At 35.1% G+C, this 24,700-nt stretch overlaps 3 protein-coding genes across 6 annotated transcripts; 2 read left to right on the forward strand and 1 right to left on the reverse strand.

Moving 5' to 3' along the window:
• The first annotated feature begins 1,990 nt into the window (after positions 1–1,990).
• LOC133842901 (ATP-binding cassette sub-family G member 1) lies at positions 1,991–9,088 on the forward strand. The gene is made up of 7 exons (XM_062276234.1): positions 1,991–2,498; positions 5,437–5,554; positions 6,305–6,494; positions 6,790–7,629; positions 7,696–7,864; positions 7,932–8,032; positions 8,090–9,088. The coding sequence occupies exons 1-7, from the start codon at positions 2,306–2,308 to the stop codon at positions 8,588–8,590; spliced, it is 2,112 nt and encodes a 703-aa protein (XP_062132218.1). The 5' UTR covers positions 1,991–2,305; the 3' UTR covers positions 8,591–9,088.
• Positions 9,089–10,109: 1,021 nt separating this feature from the next.
• LOC133843067 (ATP-binding cassette subfamily G member 4) lies at positions 10,110–15,007 on the forward strand. Its single transcript, XM_062276476.1, is given in 13 exon segments — positions 10,110–10,553; positions 11,634–11,771; positions 12,303–12,365; positions 12,445–12,714; positions 12,779–12,902; positions 12,963–13,050; positions 13,120–13,221; positions 13,281–13,426; positions 13,509–14,022; positions 14,084–14,252; positions 14,320–14,576; positions 14,667–14,697; positions 14,700–15,007. Coding segments are annotated over 10 exon segments (1,797 nt in total). The 5' UTR covers positions 10,110–10,553; positions 11,634–11,771; positions 12,303–12,365; positions 12,445–12,506; the 3' UTR covers positions 14,858–15,007.
• A 1,840-nt stretch (positions 15,008–16,847) lies between these two features.
• Positions 16,848–24,212, reverse strand: LOC133843228 (S-adenosylmethionine synthase). Of its 4 annotated transcripts, none has more exons than XM_062276952.1 (7): positions 24,098–24,212; positions 23,042–23,207; positions 20,778–20,855; positions 20,527–20,649; positions 19,174–19,286; positions 17,814–18,493; positions 16,848–17,739 (listed from the first exon to the last, which is right to left on the reverse strand). In XM_062276952.1, the coding sequence occupies exons 2-7, from the start codon at positions 23,172–23,174 to the stop codon at positions 17,634–17,636; spliced, it is 1,233 nt and encodes a 410-aa protein (XP_062132936.1). In that variant the 5' UTR covers positions 23,175–23,207; positions 24,098–24,212; the 3' UTR covers positions 16,848–17,633. The 4 variants fall into 4 exon arrangements, with proteins under 4 accessions (XP_062132936.1, XP_062132858.1, XP_062132783.1 ...); XM_062276874.1 differs by lacking the exon at positions 24,098–24,212 and adding an exon at positions 23,888–24,034; XM_062276799.1 differs by lacking the exons at positions 19,174–19,286; positions 24,098–24,212 and adding exons at positions 20,279–20,391; positions 23,491–23,688.
• Positions 24,213–24,700: the final 488 nt, after the last annotated feature.

Consider the following 24,700-nt stretch of genomic DNA (forward strand, 5'->3'; position numbering starts at 1 on the left):
TTAGTGTTTGCAATTGCTGCACATTTTGTAGCCAGTCGTTCAATGCTTTTCCAGTTGTGTTGAATCGCTTCCAGTGGTTGCCGGTTTCAGTTTTTCTATCGCATAAGCACAAAAGTTAGGGCTTTTCATGTACAACTAATAATTGGCCTACACTTCATCGACAACAATGTAGGTTTAGACTGATTTTGACACTTGTTGAATAATCGTTTGATCATCGCCTCTTAAACAATGAAAGTGGATTACAAATAATTTATATGTGTGGTCATCAGTGAAAAAATCATTGAGATTATCATGGACAACCTCAAGTGGGAACAGTTCTTGGAAAATAACAATCTGTAAGTCGCATTATAAAAAATAATACAAAAAGAAAAACTTAAAGCAAGCAATTAAGCAATTACTTTGGGAAAAAGAAACCGGTTTTTCTTTTATACGTGCTTTACACCTTAAAATTATGATTAAAGGGTAAAATCCACATCTAGATTGTGGGGAGAGCTCACACTATGTGGAAAAGTACTAGTATTTGAAATATCTCTATTGCTTTACGGGAATAGCCGTAATAGTTCTTCATAAACTAATAGATGCGGATATCGTGAACTGCGCTTGGAAAATACTTGTAATGGAAGTCTTGAAAATACCCGAAACCGGTTTTGTTTTCATTGCAATTCGCAATGTTTACGGTTGGTATTGCGAGATCCCAGGTCATTTATTTTGTAAGTCAAGTCAAAAAGTTGTTTAATACTGTGTGTATCGTATAAAATGTTTACTGTATATTAACTTCTTTTTGATAAGTTGATTTCATCAAGTTCAACCCGAATACTAATACACAAGACATTTTCTCACTTGTATAACATGTAAGGTTTTTTCAAACAACATTTGTTGTATGTTATAAAAAAATGTCGCCAACAATTTTTGTTACCATCCAACATTAAATTACTGCGTTGCTACAATAAATAACAAGAATAGGCCTTATCTGCAATATCCATTTATCAAACTGGACATACGATTATGTGTAGCTCCATGAACTTGGTTGGTAATCGTCCAGACGATAAAAAGTATCAAAGTCCATCCACTTCCTATTTTTGTTACGTGTGAAAATGAGAGAGCTTTTAAGAGACTCAAACTCGCTTATCATAGAATAACAACATTTATGTACAATGTATGACTTGCTTTATCAATATTGTATGTAATATTAGTAAAGCAAGGGAGAATGTTTTTATGAAATAAGAATAATTATGGACATACAACAATGTTGAAGTTCTGTGAATGAAATCGAGTATGCACTCAATTAGAATTAACTTATGCAATATGTACATACATGCAAATTATATACATATCTATAATAAGAATATACATAATTCATTTTAATAAAATATTCGTGATAACCAACATAAATGATTGGAAGTCGAACACTTTAATTAGCAAAGGCAACAGTATCTCAAGGACAGGCAATTCATACAAATGTACATATTCAGTGTATGTACAGTATATAAAACTATAACTTTCCATAAGTACATATATGTCCCGGCATTACCGGATAAAAGTTTTAAGTTCCTTAGTACCTCTCTAATTAATTAGAATGCTCCTAATTATCTAATTTCATGCATACAACCATTTATTTGTACGTATGTACGTCACACATTGCTATAATATTCAAAAGCACATGTACATGTTCATTCATTCATATATGTTTGTGTGTACACATATTTATAGGTATGTATGTATAGTGTTTGCATGCAAACAATAAAAGTAAGCTCTGAGAACCGATCAATTCAGCAATAGGTATTCTCGCTTAACGCAACGCCTCTCTGAAAATGAATGTAAGAACACAAACTGACTATTGCCATCGCGCTCCAACCCTCAGCTGAGGCACTTGCGTCAGCATTGGAATTGTGTCAGTGTATGCGTGTGTAAAGAGTCAGTGTGGTGGTGAGTGTGCTCGCTCACTCGCTTCGAATTTTTAGCTTTGTTTCATTGCCACAACTGCGACGCATTCAGTAGCGATCGCGGCGCGAGCGTGTCAAGTACTCTATACAAACTCGAAAAGCAGAATACCCGTGTTATTATACAAACGGGTGGAAAATTTTCTATAGCGACCTGAGGACGGTGGTTGAAATACTGTGCAAAATTGAAGGGGTGGCCATGCAACAGTGAAGCAAAAGAAATAATATTAGCCTTTATACAAATACATACATCGAATACATCACTAAAGAATATTGTGATATCGAGAATAGTGGTTCATGTGACTTAGGCTTGCAGCGTTAATAATATAAATACTATAACTCTTGCTTGACATATAAAAAGCAAGATGGTTACGAACGAAAATAAAAATCTATTAAACGACAACAGATTGGGCGTCAGTGGAAATGGAGGCGCAGGACAAGTTAAAGCTCAGATTGTGCCTGCACAACCCAAGACTCTGCAGCATTTACCTAAACGACCAGCTGTAGATTTGGCGTTCCACAATTTGACATACCGCGTCAAGGAGGGCAATGGAAGCAGTAAGTACTAAATTGTTATATGTAATTATAATATTTAATCTGTTATATTTCTTAACATTGTGAACTGCACTTGTATTTTGATTAGCTTTTAATAATTTTGTTGTGTTATTCACTCAAAAAGCTGTCAGCTGCTCTCTAATAAGATTTTACTTTATCACGCACTGGGCTCTCTTGAATTCAATTCTGCTGTTGTTGTTTTTGTCTGCTACGCTCTGTGCTGGTTTCTGTTTTCTTTGTTCTCATCAGCAGTTGTCCGACAGCGTTGCCACATCACTCAGACTATGTACTGCTTGGCCAGAGTTTTGCGGAACTTTGGACTTAGTTTCTCGTAGCTATGAGTAATTACGGGAACCTTGCCATTTAATGTATAGATAAAAACCCTTAGTGATTAACCCCCGTAATTGTTTTGAGGACAGTCAACAAGTTGTTTCAAATGCGCGTCAGGTCTGCCTGCTTTAGCCATATTAGATATACCCAATGACATACTATAAATATTTATTCTATGGAGACCGCATTGTTTTGTCGTATTCGTGTAGAAATATAGTCATAAAAGAATATACATATATACAGAAAGTTTTTTATGTGCATATGCTAAGGGATAGACAGAAAGCCAGAGAATGGAAAAAATATGTTCCATGTTCATAGGTCAATTCAATGAATTTATTAAATACTGTATGAACATATTTTTGAATATGAAGGTATGTATACAACCTTGCATTAAAGTATCTGCATTTGCCCGATTAAATATTTTTCCATTTACGTCACCCTTTTCTATCGACTTTATGAAGTAGTCTTCATTTACTGATATTGGAAGTTCAGGTCATAAATATAAGCTATCTTGCAAATAGGTAACGCATAGTATATACATATAACTATGTAAATTCGTATGTCCGGTTGTAGATACACGGATACTACCTATTTGCAGTTAGCTTATATTCTTTGATTTCCAATATCAGTATATAAATATTTACTTCGTATTTCCAATGCGGTCGGCACATCTGTTATTCTTCTCAGGTATCCATCAATTAATTACGACATACTATAGAGAGCACACTCGCTTGCATCAATTGAAGGACTGTAATTTAATTTGAAATGGGGCACTAAAGCTAGGGAGACTTGCTTGACCTGACAACCCTGTTAGTTACCGTAACCGGTTGCCAATCAGACATTGTATAAGTAGAAAAAAGCTTGCAAACTTTGAACAGACACATTTAATTGCAGCTCAATATAAACTTTATAGAATAAGTAGTACTTTATGCCAATCACAGGCATTTAAAAATACAAAGGTCGAGAAAAAACAACTTCAGATTGTATTTATACTTATACAAAAATTCTTTGCTCCGCGCTGAGAATGTATAATACTTGTTGTATATAGTCTCAATAATATTACACTGCGGCTATTGAAATGCAAAGAAAAGAAATATACGTGCCACAAATAATGAACTAAGTGGCGAAAATGAGAAAAAAGCGGCAGCAAACAACATCTGTTGTAGCACGCAAATTATGTGATTTTAAAGTAAACACACCCTAAAGTATTTCATTTTTAAATCTCAAATGGCGCTACCTTGAAACTGTTATATTCTTCTTTCTTAACTTTCGCCTTCGACTTTGGTTTTTAAATACTCTACCACGTGTTTCGTACATTTTGAAAACAGTTGTTAATTTTCGATTATTAAAACCTAGCATAAATACATATAAATATGTGTTTGCAAAAAAGCACAAGGGTGTATCTTTAAAATGGTGCTCGTAAATTGTTTTTTATTAGTGAATACTCAATTCACATTTATCTAAAATAGATGACAAACACCTAACGCAAGCATTCCTAATTGGGGTCTAATGTGCCTTTTTAGGCCTCTGTTTGAAAAATTTTCTTGGCTTAAGAGGGACAGAAAAATGGTATAGAAACATAAGTATAGAAAAGATGAAATTGCATTGAAATTGAAATAATGAAACTGCAGTCTCAACGTTTCGCTTTCAACTAGTTTTTTACAAATGGCACATCATAATTGCTGCTTGAAAAACTCTAGCCGACAGACCATACTATGAAATTATCAATGGACTAACCTTAACGCTTGGCATTAATTCGTCATGCGTGTCGTATTCATTTTATTAAGTAGTATTAGTTTTTCCTCAGTAACAACCGGCTAGTCAACATATTCACTTTACTTGTTTTTCGTAGTACAACGCAAAGCGTTGTGTCGACGTAATGTCTATGCAATCTTCTATTTTGTTTTTTTGTCTGCCTGTCGAGGTTCACTGACAAGGTATGATATAAAGTGGTGCCAGGTTAATTAAGCACATAACAGACTTATTAAGTAAGCTGACAAAAGTAATGTGCACTAGCACTGAAAGGTTCGAGTTATGGCGGCAGCCATCAATTTATGTCGAGATTGAGGTATCTTGTAATGCCGTGACTATGAAGCTAGACTAGTCGTACTATGAATATTTTACATATAATAATTAAAAGACACAAACTTTTTAATTTAGAAACTAAGTCATAGTGTACACGTATGTATATATAAATATATGCGAAGTATGTATAACTAAAAAATAAACTACCGCAACAACTCCGTTATTTCAAAAATAAATACATACGAGTATATTGCCTTCCGATTGTTTTCCACTTATTTGCTTTATATGCATATACTTATACAAACATACATATGTACATCTTCACAATGTTAGATACGTTGTCATTAATACTCTACTTCCCACTTTTTGACGGCAACAAAGTCAAGAAAGGCTAATGACCGCACGATTTTTGTTTATTCAAGTTTGTACATTTATACATAGTTTGTATATTTATATTACTGATTTTACATTTGACCAATTACTGAGTATTTTAGCAATGCTGAGCAAAACAATTATTATTATTTATTTTTTTGGTCTTAAGAATGTTTAAGAATGGATACATGAAGACGAAAATGTTCTATTGCAGATTCCAAGACCATCTTAAAGGGTGTCAGTGGCCGTTTAAGGTCTGGAGAGCTCACTGCCATAATGGGACCTTCAGGTGCCGGAAAAAGTACTCTACTCAATATTTTGTCGGGATACAAGTAAGTTTTTGTACTTATTTTTAGCTTATTGTATTTAATATTTAAGTTAGAGATGTTGTATATTTCTCCTTTATCAAACAAATGTCTTATTGAAACTGTAGATAACTAGTAACTAAGTGAAAAAGGCCAACTTATGTTTCCGGCAAATAATCACCAGTTTTCAAACGATTATTTTTATATTATTTACTACACTCTTAATATTGATCAAAGGGAACGAGCAAATGCTACCGCAAAATCGAACTTTGGAGCAACCGCGCACACACAGTCTCACACACACACATATGCTCTCACGCTCTCTATGTATGTATGTTTATACCCAATTATTAGCAGCAGACTTAGGTTGTCAATTTTACGTGCGCGTGTTGATTATACAAACTTACATATATTTATGCGTACAGACATTCGTTCATAATCGTATACGAGTATATGTACATAAATATGTACTTATCTTTCTCATGTGAAATGTGATTAGTACTAAATACATGAGTTCATAATACTGCATGCATGTATGTATTATATTGTAACCATATGGCTATGTAAATAATGGTAAATAATTAGAAAGACTGCTAAATATATAATTTGATTGATTAATCTGATTGACCATCAATGCACCTTCTATATTGTAAGATCTAGGAAATGAAACAATTTAACAAAAAGTGTAGCACTAAAATTAAATTAAGTAACTAATAGAAAATCATCGAATTTGTTTATAATTTTTACGAATATATAAATGTTTGGCTCTGTTTTTAGAACCACAAATATCGAAGGGAGTGTTACAATGAATGGATCAGAGCGAAATTTGAGTACCTTCCGTAAATTGTCCGCATACATAATGCAGGATAATCAGTTGCACGGGAACTTAACAGTTCAGGAAGCAATGACAGTGGCAACGAATTTAAAATTGAGCAAGAAGTTCACAAAGCTCGAAAAGAATTCAATGGTAAGTTAATGTAATATGAAACATTATGCCGTAGCAGTGGACAATTGTTATAAAAGCGTCTTAGAATGAACTCAACTCGAAACAGTTGACAACTTAACAATAGAGTATTAAACTGAGCTCAACAAAAACTGAGCGTTCAGTAAATAATTCGATATTGTCATGTTTTCATGCACATTAATCGTAGACACTACGGCGTACTGTCCTCTCGCAGAATATTTATTTTATATTTGATAAACAATTTCAATTTAAATCGTTAACAAAAATACTATATTTAACATTATATTTATATTTACAGATTGATGATATTTTGCTAACTCTAAGCTTGAGTGAACATCGCAACACAATGACCCGTAATTTGTCTGGAGGGCAGAAAAAGCGTTTGTCGATTGCCCTGGAATTAGTTAGCAATCCACCAATTATGTTCTTTGACGAGCCTACTTCTGGTCTAGATAGCTCCACGTGTTTCCAGTGCATTCATCTGCTGAAAATGCTTGCCGCTGGCGGCCGTACTGTCATTTGTACTATTCATCAGCCGTCGGCCCGACTCTTTGAAATGTTCGATCAACTTTATACTCTTGCTGATGGCCAATGCGTGTACCAAGGAAGCACCAAGCAACTAGTGCCTTTCCTATCCACGTTGAACTTGGAGTGTCCCAGCTATCATAACCCAGCAAGTTATGTGATCGAAGTGTCTTGCGGAGAGCATGGCGATCACACTCGCAAACTGGTGGAAGCCATCGACAATGGCAAACGGGACATTCGTTCATCGGCTGATTATGCTGGCTTGAAGGCCCGTAATGATCTGGTTAAAGTGCAAAATTTGAAAGCTATTTTGGACAAGAACGACGTGTCTAACGTCAGCGGTAGCAAGTACGAGGATAACCTTACTTTAAACAATGGTCTGCTTAATGGAATGGTTAATGACATTGTGAAGGAAACAAACGGATTGGGTGGTTCATCTGTGGTGACCACCAATGAGAAAGGAGACGCTATGATCGACGTTGAGAAAACAGACAATTGCACAACAGCTCTGCTTTCAGAGGAGATAATGTCACCCGAGCGTTATCCCACGTCACAGTTCCATCAATTTTGGGTGGTTTTAAAGAGAACTTTACTTTTTAGTTACCGCGATTGGGTATGTCATAAAAATCAAATCCAATACACCTACGCTCTTATTGTACTATTGTATTTGAATTTATAGACTCTTATGTATTTGCGATTGTTTGCCCATCTGCTGGTAGGATTCTTAATTGGAGCTCTCTATTACGATATTGGAAACGATGGCGCAAAAGTGCTAAGTAATTTGGGTTTTCTGTTCTTCAATATGCTGTTCTTGATGTACACATCCATGACCATAACAATTTTGTCCTGTAAGTCACGAATACATCATTTCTTTATATGAAAATCTATGAACTTATTTATTTCTAACGTATGCAGTCCCACTTGAAATGCCGGTGTTGCTAAAGGAGAACTTTAATCGCTGGTATTCTTTAAAATCGTACTATTTAGCTATATCAGTAGCTGATTTACCATTCCAAGTAAGTTATTTTCGCATCATACTTATATAATACGTTAATACATGATATCTATTACAGGCGATTTTCTGTGTCATCTACGTATCCATAGTATATTACTATACGTCACAACCATGGGAACTCTTCCGTTTCACAATGTTCTTGTCTGCATGTCTGCTGATCTCCTTCGTGGCTCAATCCGTTGGTCTGGTTGTCGGCGCTGCAATGAATGTTCAAAATGGCGTTTTCTTGGCTCCAGTAATGTCCGTACCGTTCCTGCTTTTCTCTGGCTTCTTCGTTTCTTTCGACGCTATACCGGTTTATTTACGGTGGATCACATATCTCTCATACATTCGCTATGGTTTCGAAGGAACGGCTTTGGCCACATACGGATATGGACGTGAAAAGCTAAAATGCTTCCAAACTTACTGTCATTTCAAATCTCCAATGACTACCTTAGAGGAATTGGACATGGTCAATGCAAACTTCACACTAGATATTGTTGCCCTAGTTGTAATTTTTGTGGTGCTGCGAATTTCAGCCTATCTCTTCCTGCGTTGGAAGCTCAAGACCACTCGCTAAGGAATACAACTGTTATTTTCGGGTTTTAAAGCTTTTCCGTGTGTATAAGTATCCAAATTTATATTCTTTTAATAAGATTACAAAATGTGTAGTTTGTGTATAATAGCTTAAAGTCTAAATTGTATTTCAAACATTTGTAGTCTAAGAGTGATAGGGTTGCCCATGTGTGATTTTAAATTAAACCGCATTTGTAAAAAAAAGTGCAATATTCATCAACTGATCAATTTTATGGGAATACGAATCCAAAATATATAATACATTATAATGCGTCATTAGTAACAACACGACCAAAACAATATGAGCATAAATATGAATGTATTAAAAAGCCTAATAACAAATGAACTTGTAACGCCATGTCAAAACACTTTTTTAATGGATGTTATATATTAATGCGATCAAATGTTACTTATAAATATCAAAACGGGACTATGTTTTTGAAAATATTTTATATTATTTTTTATTATATATAAAGTTTAATAAAAATGATAAAAACAAAAACTTTATCTTTAGGTTATTTCATTTTATATACTCGTATGTATAGCCGACAAACTGCTCATTGTAATGTGAAGTGTGGCTAAATATTAATAATTAGTTGGCCACCGGCTTTTAATTTTTAAGATTTCACTTTACACAATGTGGTAGTATTCTCTTTAAATTACTGCTACGGGTATTGTAAATATACATAGATACTCGGGCTGCATCGCATTGATACAAATCATGAGCTCTCCTATGCATTATAAATGTCTAGGTAAAATATCGTGCCTTGGTTTATATATTGCAACATATGTATATTTATATGAAATATGATACAACAGTTATTGCTGCAGGCGTTTTCAAGACACTTGGCAACCGCTTAATGAAAGTTGCTAAACAAAGCACGATGAGTTGACACTAAAAGCGGGAGCAACAGGCTAAATCGAAAGCTCGTAACATTTTGCACTCTTCAACAACTCTTAACTAAATTTCGTCAGCTGTCTGACTCGCAGCATATTGTGATAGGTCGGAATAAAAGCCTAGGGATGTACACGTGTACATCATATAATTTATATTCTTCTTTTTATATACTAACAAAATATAATAAAGTTTATATAAACTTTAATAATGATACTAGACATGTAGGCATTCACGAAACTATAAATGTTTATAGTTGGGGTAGAACGGGAAATATTCAGTTCATTCGTATATTAATATTTTCTAGAAAGGATTTTGATACTCGTCCATACAAGTCCCTAGAAAAAGAAACCGGATTTTCAACGTTTAAAAATAGTTGTTCTCTTGTCGCCTAGAAGAATTCTTTCATTATTTTCTTTGTTTGCCGCTCACTGTGAAGCTCAGATGATTTGACTCTCAATTTGAGTGCGCAACTTGCTTTCAAAGTCCCGTACCCCGTACATACATATGCATGTATTCGTACTGTATGTATGTACATAAACACATATACGAATGAATATAGTATGTAAGTGTGGTCGTGTGGCAGGCCTCCACTCTGTTATTCTTCCTCGATTTGTTTTCAGTACATTTTCGTTTCTCGGTGCAACAAGTCGTTGACGTCGTCGTCGTCCCAACATTGATGTTGTTGCATGCATAAAAACGCCCGCTACACAGTGTTTAGAGAGTGGAAATCTGCAGCAGTTACAAATGCAGCCCTAAATAGAAAGTGGAGTGAGTGCAATGCAACGCAACGCTGTGCCGCACACATTATTTCAAATCGAAATTTAGTACAATGCACTAGTGATACTGAAGCCTACATAGTGTCTTAAGTCCGATCAATGAACCTGAAAATTGACAAAGGCGTAAAACGTTCGACTTTACTACGGAATCAATGCATTATTAATTGTATGCAGCAGAACTTTGACTTCCTTCAATAATGTATCTAGTGTACAAGTAGAACATTCTTAGTATGAAAACCCATTCTTGAATTATTTCAAATGCTTTCCGAGATAGAATAGCCCATGTTCGTTGTGTAAGTAAAGAAATAATATTGTATATTAAAATAATTGTATAACATATAAAATGAATACTTTAATCAATTCATAATGAAATACTTAAATTACCTCACGCCAACCAATGCATGTCAAAGATCAACATTCGACGCTCTGTTGCATTTGCATGCACACTTAGTCACATTATACGGACATTGTATATAAATGCAAACAAATGACGAATACCAAAGTAGTAAAAACAAACCCTAAATGTTTCGAAGAAGATTTGAAAGAATTATTTTACTAACAACGAATAAATGAAAAATATTACGCATACATTCAATTCAGATGAGAATATGTTTACGCGCGGACTCGCAGACGCAATACTCTAATTTGAATAAGTATGTGTGAGTGTGAACAAAGTGTATAGGGCAATGCTCTAGTTCACGCTCTTGATATGCGACAAGGCAAATTTGTTTTACATTACATATGTATGTATGTATATATTTATATATATATATATGTATACAAGATATTTGGGAAATTCACCAAAATACGCGAGTCGACATTCGAATAAATCGACATATAATATATACTTACGATTCGATGTATACACACATCTGGTTATCAGTAATTTCAATTTCGGGTTAATCGTTGTCAACTGATAAACCAGTTAAATAAAATGAAACATCAACGGCAGAGTTACGCACCCGACAAAAGTGCAGCCGCTGCAATCGTCTGGTGAATGCCTTAGAACTCAGCTCAATTTCCGCTGCCTGATAACATTTTAAAAGCTGATGCTTCTTTAGCTTCAATACCCCACAGCTTATCTGAAGCTCACATAGCGCAACGTGATAATTGTAGTACTCTGAGCAAATATTTGTTGTTATGTGAATACTTGTCTTACTCAGTCACTCAGAGCTCTCACAATCGTCCCCAGAAGAGGTATATTGACAGTCGTTGTCAGACCGTCAGTTAGTCATTTACTAGTTCCAAATCAATTGAGAATCTTGTTTCATACCTATAAGTGAGTGTGATAGGGGTGAGGGGTGAAAGTGTACTTAATAAGCTCAGTTCAGTGCAAATTAAGTTTTGAAGACGCTTCGTGTTTTTTTTTATAGGCAACAGAAGTGACTATAATTAATTAAAGCGAAATATGAGAACAATTTGAAACCCTCATATTTTTGTATGTCGCGTCGCCAGTAAGCATTAAACACTTGTGGAGAACAGCTGAACTTAATCTGTCGCTTATTAACTGTGTAAGTGCTTTGCAAAGATACACCATTAATTACCAGTAATTCGTCTAACGAATTGTTTTTTTGTTCTTGTGCTGTGACATTAATTGTTGTGTATAATTTGTTAGACAACCAGTTCAATTTCCATGTTAAAATTATAAAATAAATGCTGTTATAATTATAAATAAATGATTGAAAAAAATAGAAAGAATGCAATTGGAAGCAATTAATAGCAACTATTTACAATATTCAATGTATAAACTATATAAATTGGAAAAAGTTTAAATGTAATTGCTGTCTATGATTTGTTAAACAACCAGTTCAATTGGAAAAAAAATGCTGAGAAGCTATTAATAATTAATTAATTTACCTAATTAAATTTATATACTATATAAATTCGAAAACGTTTAAATGCTAGTGATTAACGTCAAATATTCGCAGTAATTATAAAGATCTGACAACAAGCAATTAAAAAATAATTGATAATAGTCACTGTTTTTATCTTAACAACGAATTTATATTTAGCTTATTAAGTTTTAGTCTCTCGACTTACAGAACAGTATACAGAAAATCACGAAGCTATTCAGATAAAGAACGGCATAACCAGACGCTCCTTCAGTATGTATTTTTATTCATTTATTACGTTATATTAATTAATCAATATATGTGAACAATACAACTTCTTGCAACTCTTCAGCTTTAAATATGGACTGATTTAGAAATTAATATTTAAATTGTACATCGATCCTCGAATCCACAATGGAAATGGATGCTAGTGTTAAGACCACCACATACTCTCAAAGTGGTAGTTCAATAGATTACAGTAGCGATATCAATGCTATTAGTGTAGAACTACCCGAACCAGATGATTATCAATCTTTGAATGGCTTTAAATATTTGCCTGCCTGGCCAGCTGTTAACTTGGAGTTTTCAGGTCTTACATTCGAAGTGCCTGACGAGAATAATGGTAATTAAATATACAAACATTTACTCGAATACTAACATTCAAGCTTGCACTACTTTTATGTCAGCTCCAAAAACAAAGAAAATCTTACGTGACATTCATGGGGAGTTTCGTTCCCATGAGCTGAGTGCAATTATGGGGCCATCCGGTGCAGGGAAAACCACACTATTAAACTTATTGGCAGGATTCGGGTAAGATAACAAAAGTGTTTCAATAATTTGATAACATAACTTATGCTTATTTACTTAAAGCTCTTTTAGTTCATCTGGAGAAATTCTAGTTAATAACAACCCGCGTGATATGAGAATCTTTCGCAAAATGTCTAGATACATTATGCAGGTGAAGTTTACAACCAACATCAGCATACACGAAATCAGCCCAACAATTTAATCTTTAAACTTTAAACAGACGGATATTCTCGACCTACAGTTCACAGTTAGCGAATTAATGTTATTAGCCGCCAACTTGAAACTTGGAAACGAATTAAAATTAGAACAAAAAATTGAAGTGGTAAGAACGCTTAAAATAATATATAAATGAATTTGAGTCCTCTTAACACACAAGCTTAGATAGATGAAATATTAGGAATGCTACGCTTAAAAGGGGCTCAACACACAAAAACTGATAAAATCTCTGGAGGCGAACGGAAACGTCTTTCTATTGCATTGGAATTGGTTAACAACCCACCAATATTATTTCTAGACGAACCAACAACGTAAATATTCATTTCATACATACATACATATGTTTACAAACGTAAGAAATGATACAATTGTTTATTTTTTATTTTATTTCAGAGGCCTGGACGATTTGTCTAGTTCCCAATGCATAACATTGCTGAAAATGTTGGCATCCGGTGGACGCACCGTCATTTGCTCTATACATACACCCTCTGCTAAGATTTTTGAAATGATTGACAAAGTCTACGTTCTCGCTGAAGGACAGTGCATCTACCAAGGGAGCGGCGTAAACATTCTCCGCTACATGAATCACATAGGACTATCATGTCCGCTCACCTACAACCCTGCAGACTTCATAATTGAAGTAGCATGTCATGAATACGGAAATGGATATCATAATCAGATGGTAGAAGCTGTAAGCAATGGCAGAGTCTTCCGCTGGTCTCCATCCACGGAAGATGGCAAGAAGACTCCAACCAAATCAGATACAACGTCAGGAGCCTCAACGTTCTACGAAATTGATCAGTTTGAGGAAGAAATGAACCCAGAACTATTAATATCGAAGTCAAGTTGGTGGATGCAGTATAAGTTACTGCTTGTGCGAATGATGATACAAATGTGGAGAGACAAAGTAAGTTCAGAATATACATATGTATGTATAATACATGCAATAATGGATTTCGCATTTACAGTCGCACATCAAACTGAAATTCTATATGAACATCATTCTTGCACTAATTGTTGGTGGACTTTATCAGGGAGTGGGTCGTCAAGCTTCTAAAGCTCTTTTCAATTTCGGATTTATGTTCACCATTGTGATAGCCTATTTATATTTGCCAATGATGCCGGTGCTACTACAATGTATATTCTGTTATTTTCTGCAATTTTGCGTTGTCAAGTAATGCTAACGATTCTTTTTTTATTTCAGTTCCGACCGAGATCAAATTATTAAAACGTGAATACTTTAACCAGTGGTATCGATTGAGCTCCTATTACGCCGCAATGCTCTCTGCAAAATTACCTTCAATGTTTATCTTGGCTGTTATTTATCTATCAATAGTGTATTTAATGTCGAGCCAGCCTCTGGAATGGTTTCGATTTATCATGCTCTTCATTATCGCTTTTCTAACGGCTCTCACTTCGGACAGCTTTGGCTTGCTGATCTCCAGTAGGCTCAGCTTAGTGGTTAGTACTAATAAAATTCTGATATGCTAACAAAATACTCAATATTTTAATGTCAATAATGGTTTTTATATTTCCTTGACTTCCCATTAGAATGGCATGTTCATGGGACCTGTTCTTGCTGTCCCATTAATCTTACTTTCCATTTATGGCATTGGTTATGGCAAGGATGCCTACATTTCCCCGATCATGCGATTTCTAATGTCGCTCAGTTTCTTACGACACGGTATGGAAGGATTAGTGGCCGCTTTATACGACTATGGAAGAGGGGATACTATTTGTGAGGATTCGGAAATGTTTTGTATGTTCAAAAAATCACAGTTTTTGTTGATGTTCCTCGGGTTTGAAAACATGCATTACCTATGGTCCGTCTTTTGCCTAATTGCATTTTATCTTTTCTTCACCGTTGCTGCCTACATATTGATACGGAAACGATTGAAAAGAACAGAGACAAATCATATCGGTGCTTATGTCTTACAACTCTTGACAAAATACTTTAATTTCACTTCCTATAATTATTAGCTATTGTCTAAGCCATGGGTAGTTTATTTTTTTATAATAATTTCAAGTGTATAAACTTACCGTATACAAATAACATTTCAAGTGTGAAAATATTTAAATTTTTTACTCCTCATGTTTACATATGTGTATGCAAATGTAATGGATTTTATATGAGCAAGAGTAAAGATGACGGGCTTTTACCAATTTCAACACACGCGCAAAAATATACGAACACAAAAAAAAATTCACTCAAAAAATCAACACAATAGTAACGGTAATAAACGCATACGTGTAGAATATTTAAAAACACGATTTCACTCGCGGAAATACATACATACGAATGCATGTATACACAAATGCAATACTTTTTCAATTGCTTCAATTATGTGAGCTTCTGATTTATTTTTCGTTGCTCCTACTAAATTTCAAACATACACACAGACACACGCGCGCCATTTCACTTGCACCATTAATTATTATACCATTAATTAGGTGCGTAATACATCATTTTGTGTATTGCCTTCATTTTACCGTATTCTGACAGTATTCAAAATACTTTTTAACGTAAAAAACTCTATCGCGCACTCGTAATTTGTTAATTATTTTGCAAAAACGTATTCAGTTTACCGCTTGCCGTCGCGCGTTTTTCAACTGACATTGTTTTTTCATTCGAATTTCACAACACTGATGGACAGCAATACCAAAGCTGATTGCTGTGACCCTCAAGCTAAATGGCTTACCACCAATATGTAGGTTGGTGCCTGCGCTAAGGAAGTTTTTTGCTTGTGCCTATTATAATGTTGATCAACACACATGGAAAATATGCACACAAACAAAAATTCACCACAATAGTAACGGTTAATCAACACAAGTTAAAAAAATTAACACAAAAAAAAACACAATAGTAACGGTAATTAACGCATACGTGTAGAATATTTTAAAGCAGGATTTTATTGGCGTTAAAAAGGTATGCATGTATATAAATGCAGTACTTCATTTTTTTTGCTTCAATTATGTGAGCTTGTGATTTATTTTTCGTTGCTCCTTCTACATTTGAAACACACAACAAACACACACGCGCCGTTTCACATGCACCATTATTAAAACATTTATTTAGTGCTTATTACATCATTTTATGGATTGCCTTCATTTTCCCGTGTAGTGACAATATTCGAAACACTACCTACCGTAAAAAACTCGTTCGCGCACTCGTAAGTTGTTATTATTTTGGAAAAAGCTTATCGCTTGCCGACGCACTTTTTTCAACTGGACATTGTTTTTTCACAAATGAATTTCACAACACTGATTGACTGCAAAACCGAAGCTGATTGTTATGACGCTCAAGCTTATTATTAAGAAAGCCGAATGACTTCGAATTTGCAGCGCCAATTACCAGCAACACCATAACTGATTGCTGTGACACTTTAGATGAACTGCTTAAAAATAAAATGGTTCTTGTCTGTGTTAACGAAGTTTTATACTATCCGGGTCAATGTTAACGTTTGCGATCCAACAGTGTACAAGCTCAAACATGTTTGTCCCAAGCATGACGAACTATGTAAATAAATACCCATTCTTATGTATGAATAAATTATCCTAAAGTTTTATCTCAAGAGGTACTAATCATTACTTTGAACATCTAGAATCTAGTTTCTAGGCAATATACACCTCAAAAGGTACTAAGCATCTTATCATCATAAGGAAAATATGAATTGACTAGCTCGTATATCTCATTTACCTGTATAATAATGTAATAAAAATGAAAAGAAAAAGTTTACTTTGGATAAACATATATTTTGGAAGTAATCCACTATACCTCTCTGAATGGGTATTTCGTAGACGTAGCATATTTGACAATCATTGTATTTGAGTAAGGGAAATACACACACAAACAATGTGTACTTAGATATACAACTATTTGGTTGTATGCACATAGAATGTACATTGTCTTTTGCTGGCCAGATGGGTACATAATTTATGGATTTTTATGTTACAATAACGTATTAAATAATTTAAAACTTTCCACTGTATTTTAGAAATATATTTTTGTAAAGGAAAATACGACAAATACAAAACTTGTTAAGTGTAAGTAATGTACAAATAGGTTGTCTACAATTCTGGTTTAATACCACCACATTGACAAGGGAAAGCATATTAATTATAAAAAGAAATATGTGCATGATCGTTGTTTTGTTTTACAGCCGTAAAAACCGAAAAGTCAAGAGAAATCAGCTGTTGGTGGTAGCAACAATTCATTGTGATAAAACTGAAGCTCTTCAGTTAGTATTTGAGCCTTCTTTTGATAGTATTATATGCAAACCATTACAAATAAGTTGTATTAATGGTATCTCATATACATACATATGTATAATTTAAAGTGGGAGGTTCTAGCTTAGAAATGAAAGCCTATGTAGCTGACAAGCCTATTGCTTGCGTCACTTATTTTGTAAACTAAAAAAGAACTAAAAATTACGTCGTCGCTGCTGTTGATTCTGTTATCGTCCTCAATCTTTTAGCACATGGTGACTGCGGCATCGGCATCGGCGTTTCAGCGTCTAGTCAATTGATTTCCAAATGCTTTGCCTGCTCCCATGAGAAACCATCGCGTCCAAAGTGGCCATATGTGCTAGTGCGTTGATAAATCGGTTGGCGCAGATTGAGGTCTCTGTTTGATGGGATATCATTTACGTTAAAAATTGCAAATAATTATCAAAATCATTATTCATCATTATCACTCACTTGACAATTTTTCCAGGGCGGAGGTCAAAGTTGTTTTTGATAATGGCCAGTAGTTCCTTTTGCGACTTGTGAGAGGTGCCGTAGTCAAACACAGTGATCGAAAGTGGCTCTGCCAAGCCAATAGCATAAGAGACTTGCACCAAGCAGCGCTTGCAGAGTCCAGCCTTAACCAGCGACTTGGCTACCCAACGCGCCGCATATGCTGCCGAACGATCGACCTTTGTGAAATCTTTGCCGGAGAATGCTCCACCACCGTGGGCACCCCAACCACCGTATGTGTCGACGATGATCTTACGTCCAGTCAAACCAGCATCACCCATTGGTCCGCCAATGACAAACAATCCGCAGGGATTGATGTGGACAATAGTATTGGCATCAAAGTATTTGGCGGGAATGACAACTTTCACGACTTTCTCCATAACTTCAGAGCGCAGAGTGTCCAGAGAAATCTTGTCCGAGTGCTGCATGGACACAACAATGGTGTGTACGCGCTTAGGCACTGCCGATCCCTGGTTGAAGAGATATTCACATGTCACTTGGGTCTTGGAATCTGGACGAGCCCACCAGAACACATCGGAGCGGCGCAGTTCAGCAATCTTCTCGTTCAATTTGTGTGCCAGCACTACCGTTAGAGGCATACACTCCTCTGTCTCATCGGTGGCATAGCCGAACATAATACCCTGCAAATTATTGATAAGGGCAATTTAGTACTGATGATTATTTTGGAACAGCCAATAGAAAATTAACAATTACCAATGCCATCCAAATTGTTATTATTTAATGGGAATATCTTGCATTTTGGGTGAAGGTTAAATAATAATATGATTTTATAGGGGAAATAAGGATAATTGCTAGGAATATTGAAGTGAGTGCAGTTATGATAAGGTTGAAATATAAATTCTACACACTACCAAATGTTTAGATACAATGTAAGATGTTCGTAGTAGTTGATTAAAAAAGACATAGGAATAGGTCATAAGATATCATGAATGCATTACATTAGACAAACAATTACAATTTCGATTAATTTTAGTGTCATTTGTTGTCTTATGAAGGCGTATGCAGAAATGAGCCTACAAATGATTTGATACACAGTTTCTTCAGCAATGCAATTGATGCGTTACATTGGCATTGACATTGACATTGACTTACAATTAGCTACGCACATGAATAGTAAGAGTAAAGTAAAATAAGGAACACAAATTGTACATATTATAACACCCTTTCCTAAAGAACGATACGAGAACGTTAACTACAAAATCCATAACCAGTTAAATGAATAAGCACCTCTAATGGAAAGGGTATTTGAGAACTCGACATAGCCGAGACTGATAAATTTGTACTTTGTTCTAGTCCACACCTGATCTCCGGCACCGATTTCTTCCTCAGCGCGATTTACATGCACACCGGCAGCAATTTCGGGCGACTGTTGGTCCAATGCCAAGAGCACGTTGCAAGTTTTATAATCGAAACCTTTTTGTTTACGTTTTAAAAACCAGTTGCGAATTAGGTATTAAAGGTATCATTTATGGTTAATGTGTCATGTGTTTGTTTGATTGTTTTATATGGAACGAAAGAGATAAAAAGTAGAGAGCACAACACATTTGAAAATACATAGAGATACAATGTTGTTGGTAAGTAATGTTTATGTAATGGTATATATCACCCCTTTAATTATAAGACGTGTTTACACAAATTGTATTCAAGGCTCGAATGCATTAACTTAAGCGAAGAAAACATCAATACCCATCGGCTTATACTTAGGTGATCCGTTGCTGGTTTCAAATTCTTTCTCAAGTTTTCATTAAATTCTAGAATCTAGATTTTTGATGAGCTGTTTGTCTGTTATCTGAAAATTGGGATATTTACGGTTTGTTACGGTTTCTTTTAATGGCATGCCACGTGCAAATTTGTATGCTGCCTGTTTGAAATTAACTCATCGGTGTACAATGGATGGCTTTAGTTTTTGGTTTGTTAAAATGAAACATTATTGAATTAAAACCCATAAATAAAATATGAAGTTAGTATAACGCTTGTATCTGAGTCCAAATGCAGTTAAATCCGAGATTTAATATCTGCATTGTTTTTTGGTCAAGATATTATTTGATTATGAGAATGCTCGAAATGTTATTTAAGTCCTATGAAAAAAAAAATAATAATAATTTAGGGGCGCCAAGATGATAATGTAATCATAGCACTTTTAAAATTTCCCAGAAAGTGAATAATTTTTAAATCGAGTATATTCTAATCTGAATAAACAGTATGTGGGAATACCATCTGTAATACCTAATATATATACGCGATAACGAGCTTATGAAGTGTTGGTTCACCATTATGCGAGCAAATATATGAGAAACATAAGATTTAAAACTGACATTAAACAAAATGTAAACGTAACAAACGAACGCACACATTCTTCGGTATCACTTAATCGATATGAAGGATACTGATATGGTTTGATATACCTGGTCACCAGCGCCGACATCCTCTTCTTCGCGATTCACGTGCACACCATTAGCAATATTGGGCGACTGTTGTTCAATGGCAACGAGCAGATTCAACGTCTTCCAATCGAAACCTTTTTGATTTTGAGTTGAGTTGATTTTTATGGTATATCGTTTATTTTTCTTAAATATGAGTTTACTTAGCAAATCGTTGCTGACACCCACCCACAATATTCTCAACTCTTTATGTTAATCCTAGAAACACTTACCCTTGGATGAATCATCATAACCAATGTGCTCCACAGTTTCACGCACCACTTTTTGATAGTCCACAACAGCCTTGGAGGTGATTTCGCCACAAAGCAGGATCATTCCAGTCTTTGCCACAGTTTCTGTGCGAACAAAATTCTATTAACTTATAGTCACAATAAAGAAAGGGTATACAAAAATCAGGCAATGTCAGCAGAGTCGGACTCCATGAAATGCATAATTTTTGCATTAAGATTGATTAGTTATTTACCACATGCCACCTTAGCGTTGGGATCTTGTCTAAGATGTGCATCCAAAATAGCATCACTGATTTGATCACACATTTTGTCTATAAAAGGAAAATACAAATAAATGAAGAGACTGAGTACACAAGTTTTGAAGTAAGTTATGAAAAACGCCTATCATGCAATTTATATTCTTTCGAATTGTTGCTATTGACAGCGAAATTCAATCCGTTCACAAATTTCAATTCCCTCGTCAAATCGCAGATGCCATATTGTGTCAATAAATAACCATAAGAATAAAGTGTGTGCTGGCGAATATGCTAGAATAGAATAGGCAGAATATGTCTCAGACATTTAATCATTACGGCCCTTATTAAATGGAGGCACACGATGACGACTTTTTAATAATTTTAATGGCGCATCGCTTTGATTTGAATTATACAAACATACATATGAATACATATGTCTATTATATGAAAATAGTATTAGTATTATTAATAAGGCAACAGTCGCCCTCTGTTTTTTGGGGTCCCGTCGAAGCTGATAACCCAAACCTTGCCTTTCTAGCTATTGCCATAATGACTTAAAAAGATCGAAGACAAAATTGCTGTCTCATGTCCGGTATATGTTTTGTGAAATGACCAGCGTATTTTCATCTCTGTTCTGGGTTTCATTAGATTACTCTTTATAATCGATTCTTGATTTGAATCAGGCTGAGCTTTCTACAAGCTGACAACTCCAAGATAAAATGAATGCAATATATTTCATTACAATACGAGGTTATATATGTACATAGATATAATCGCTTATCAGCTACATACATATTTATGTGAATACCTATGTACATATGTAAAATATTTGTGAAAATTATATTTTCATTGTCAGTTAACGCCGACGGGAACGTCCTTTTCAATCCTACTTGACTTAATTAACTTTCAAAGTGGCAATAGCAATCATCGTATCTGTTCCTTATCACACACCTTTGTACATATGTACGTATATGTATTCACACACACACACCCACACACACAAAACAAACTTACGCATATCCGCATGTCTGAGCATATTGACATGTTGGAATGTTAACACAAGCAAAGATCGCTGCAAATGTATTGACACCTATCTCAATATCTCAATTAAATGAAATTAAAACATGAGCATTTACGTTTCTAAAGCTATGCGACACCGCAACACGTGTTTATTTTGCAAACGCGATAAGAAACTTCGTAATATGAGTAACTGCATAGATTTCAATTGTCTTAAAGTATCTTGGTTCATTTGGCCACTTTACACATATGTATGAATGTATGTACATGGTGTACATTTGCAGAAATACATATTTTATGCCAACTTCATTTATGCATATATAAATAAATATAAATAAATATACGTATGTATGTTGATGCACATATATTTATACAGACGGGATGCATACGATCGTTTTAAGAGAGCCGGTGATTACAAAGAGAAATACACAAGCGAGCACATGGCGCGCATGACGCAGTGTGTGGTTGTCCACAAGTTCACACAGTCAATAGCCAATACACGTACATATAACCATACATATGCATGTACATATATATATATATACACATACATATGTATGGTTATGCATGTGTTTGACTATAACACGTTGCCTGGCATCACACTGGCAATAAAAACACAGAAGAGTGACCAGCTGTAATTTGCTGGCTTCGCAAATGCATGTTCACATAAACATATACATATGTACGTACATGTGTGTGTATGCGAGTTCGCTAACGCCAACTAAAGATGTTGACACCTAGAAATGCACGTATGTATGCATTTTTACAAATGCATAGTTCTCAGTATTTGGTTCATTGCTTAAACACCGGCCAATTGGTATGCGTGTATAACTTGAAGTTGGTCACACTAACAACCGCTTTGGTAGACGGCTGCTGAATAAACAAGCACGTTTTGCCGAGAGTTGGCTCCAGAAATTTTCGTTAAAAACCAAATGAATGAAATATCTATACATATATTAAAATATGTTTATAAACTAGACACTCATTAGAATTGACGGGGCAGATAGCGCAACTTCATTAAATCTGAGACAACTTTTCTTGTTCTTGTTGGATGTGTGTATGCCTGTATATATACTATATATGCAAGTATGTGTGCGTGTATATACATAGACATACGTTGTTATTATATGATGCAATAAGGAGGTCGAAGACAACTCTCGATTTGGCGTCCTCTTTTGTTTCAAATTCACTACACTGCAACTAATGCATATCGATATAATTTGTAATGCATATTTTGCACTTACCTGGGTGTCCTTCTCCAACTGACTCGGAAGTAAATAAGAATGTCTGTCCATCCTCCATGTCGTAGGAATTTCCATTGCCGTTGCTGCCATTGCAGCCGTTGGCAGCGCCGTGTCCATTGGTCTTTTGTGGCATTTTGAATGTTTTTTTTGTGGATAAATGGTTATGCTATATAAAAACAAAACAATTATTACACATTTAAAGTGGTATATACTGTTATATGCAGGTGTAGACAAATTGATTTTCTCATAACCCCGGATTGGTCACATGAAATGTTAGTCCCCTCGGTGCGAAATTACGTTTTTTTTATTTTGCAAATACTATTACTTGTATTTTTATATAACCACACAAGGCGCACGTTATATTCATTTGATCATGCGTTTGATGTCAAACTTTACACACAATACGCACAATACAGTACATAAATATAAATATGAACGAAGATACACACCGCTAAACACACGAACTAGAAAACGCCAAAGCCTATTCGAAAATTTATATTTTGCGGGCTTGTAATGTTTTTGTTTAAAAAATAAGTCGGCCTCGGGAGCAGTGTACAATGACTTTTTCTTATATTTTAGCCGACGGCCAATGAAATAAACGAAACTAACACGCACGTCCTATCGCCGTCACAGTACTGTAGAAAAAGAGCGCACACTTTTTGCCAGCTAGAGAATTTATAGCCGCGAAGCGGTTGCGGCCAACGATAGCGGTGTCAAACGTCGGGTAAGAGCGAAGGTTCGCTCTCTCTCTATCGCTTCGAGTAGTAATATACATACATATGTGTATAGGTAACAATGTGTGTACAACATAAGCATACACGATTATATATATGTATATTTATGTACCTTGTTTTGGGCCCACGTTGGTGCTCGAATTTAGAGCTACTAATACACTAACTGCTACCGTACCGATGCTAACTTTGGCAGCATCTCCACGTTTTTCACTGCTGATTGTGAAAACAGCTGATATGATACAGACGTGGGCGTTACAGCGTTGCCACTGCGTATCAACTTCGTGTGACATAAAAACTAGTATATTTTTAAAACTCTACTTACGTTTTCTTGATGTTTACGTAAAACTTCCTTTTTGGTCTTAACAGTTGCTCGACCAGAGCTTCTCTGGGTTTGTGTTGAGCAAATGAACGTAATTTATAATTTATTGCAGTCGAATCCGGAAAGATGATTGGGCAAAATTAAACGCTTATCAGTCTTAAAATATTGTAAAAAAAATTAGTTGAGTGACTATTTAAAAACCCTGTTTTTGTTTTTCCCAAATATATGGATGGCTCTTTATTTTGCGTATGTACATTCTATGTACATATATTTAAATAATTGTATCACGTGTTGTCAAATGTTTTACGTGTCTTTCAAAGCGATACAATGGTAACACGTGCCCATTGGGTATGTTGGTGTAACCCCCCAGTGGAGTATTTTTGAAAGACTCTAACGTAAGTAGTTACGTACAATACGTACGTATTATGTATTATATACATACATACATACATATGTACAAATGCTCTGTTATATGAGACTCCTAGAGAAAGGAAGTATGACCAAGTATGCGGTCGACAACAATTTGGTTGATTTTTAAATAACAAAGAACCTTAGAAAGCTCATGTCATGCTAATCACAAAATAAGGTCGCTCAAGATCAAGGCGT

This window comes from Drosophila sulfurigaster, chromosome 2L, assembly GCF_023558435.1.
Source record: "Drosophila sulfurigaster albostrigata strain 15112-1811.04 chromosome 2L, ASM2355843v2, whole genome shotgun sequence".
NCBI classification, from domain to species: Eukaryota; Metazoa; Arthropoda; class Insecta; order Diptera; family Drosophilidae; genus Drosophila; species Drosophila sulfurigaster.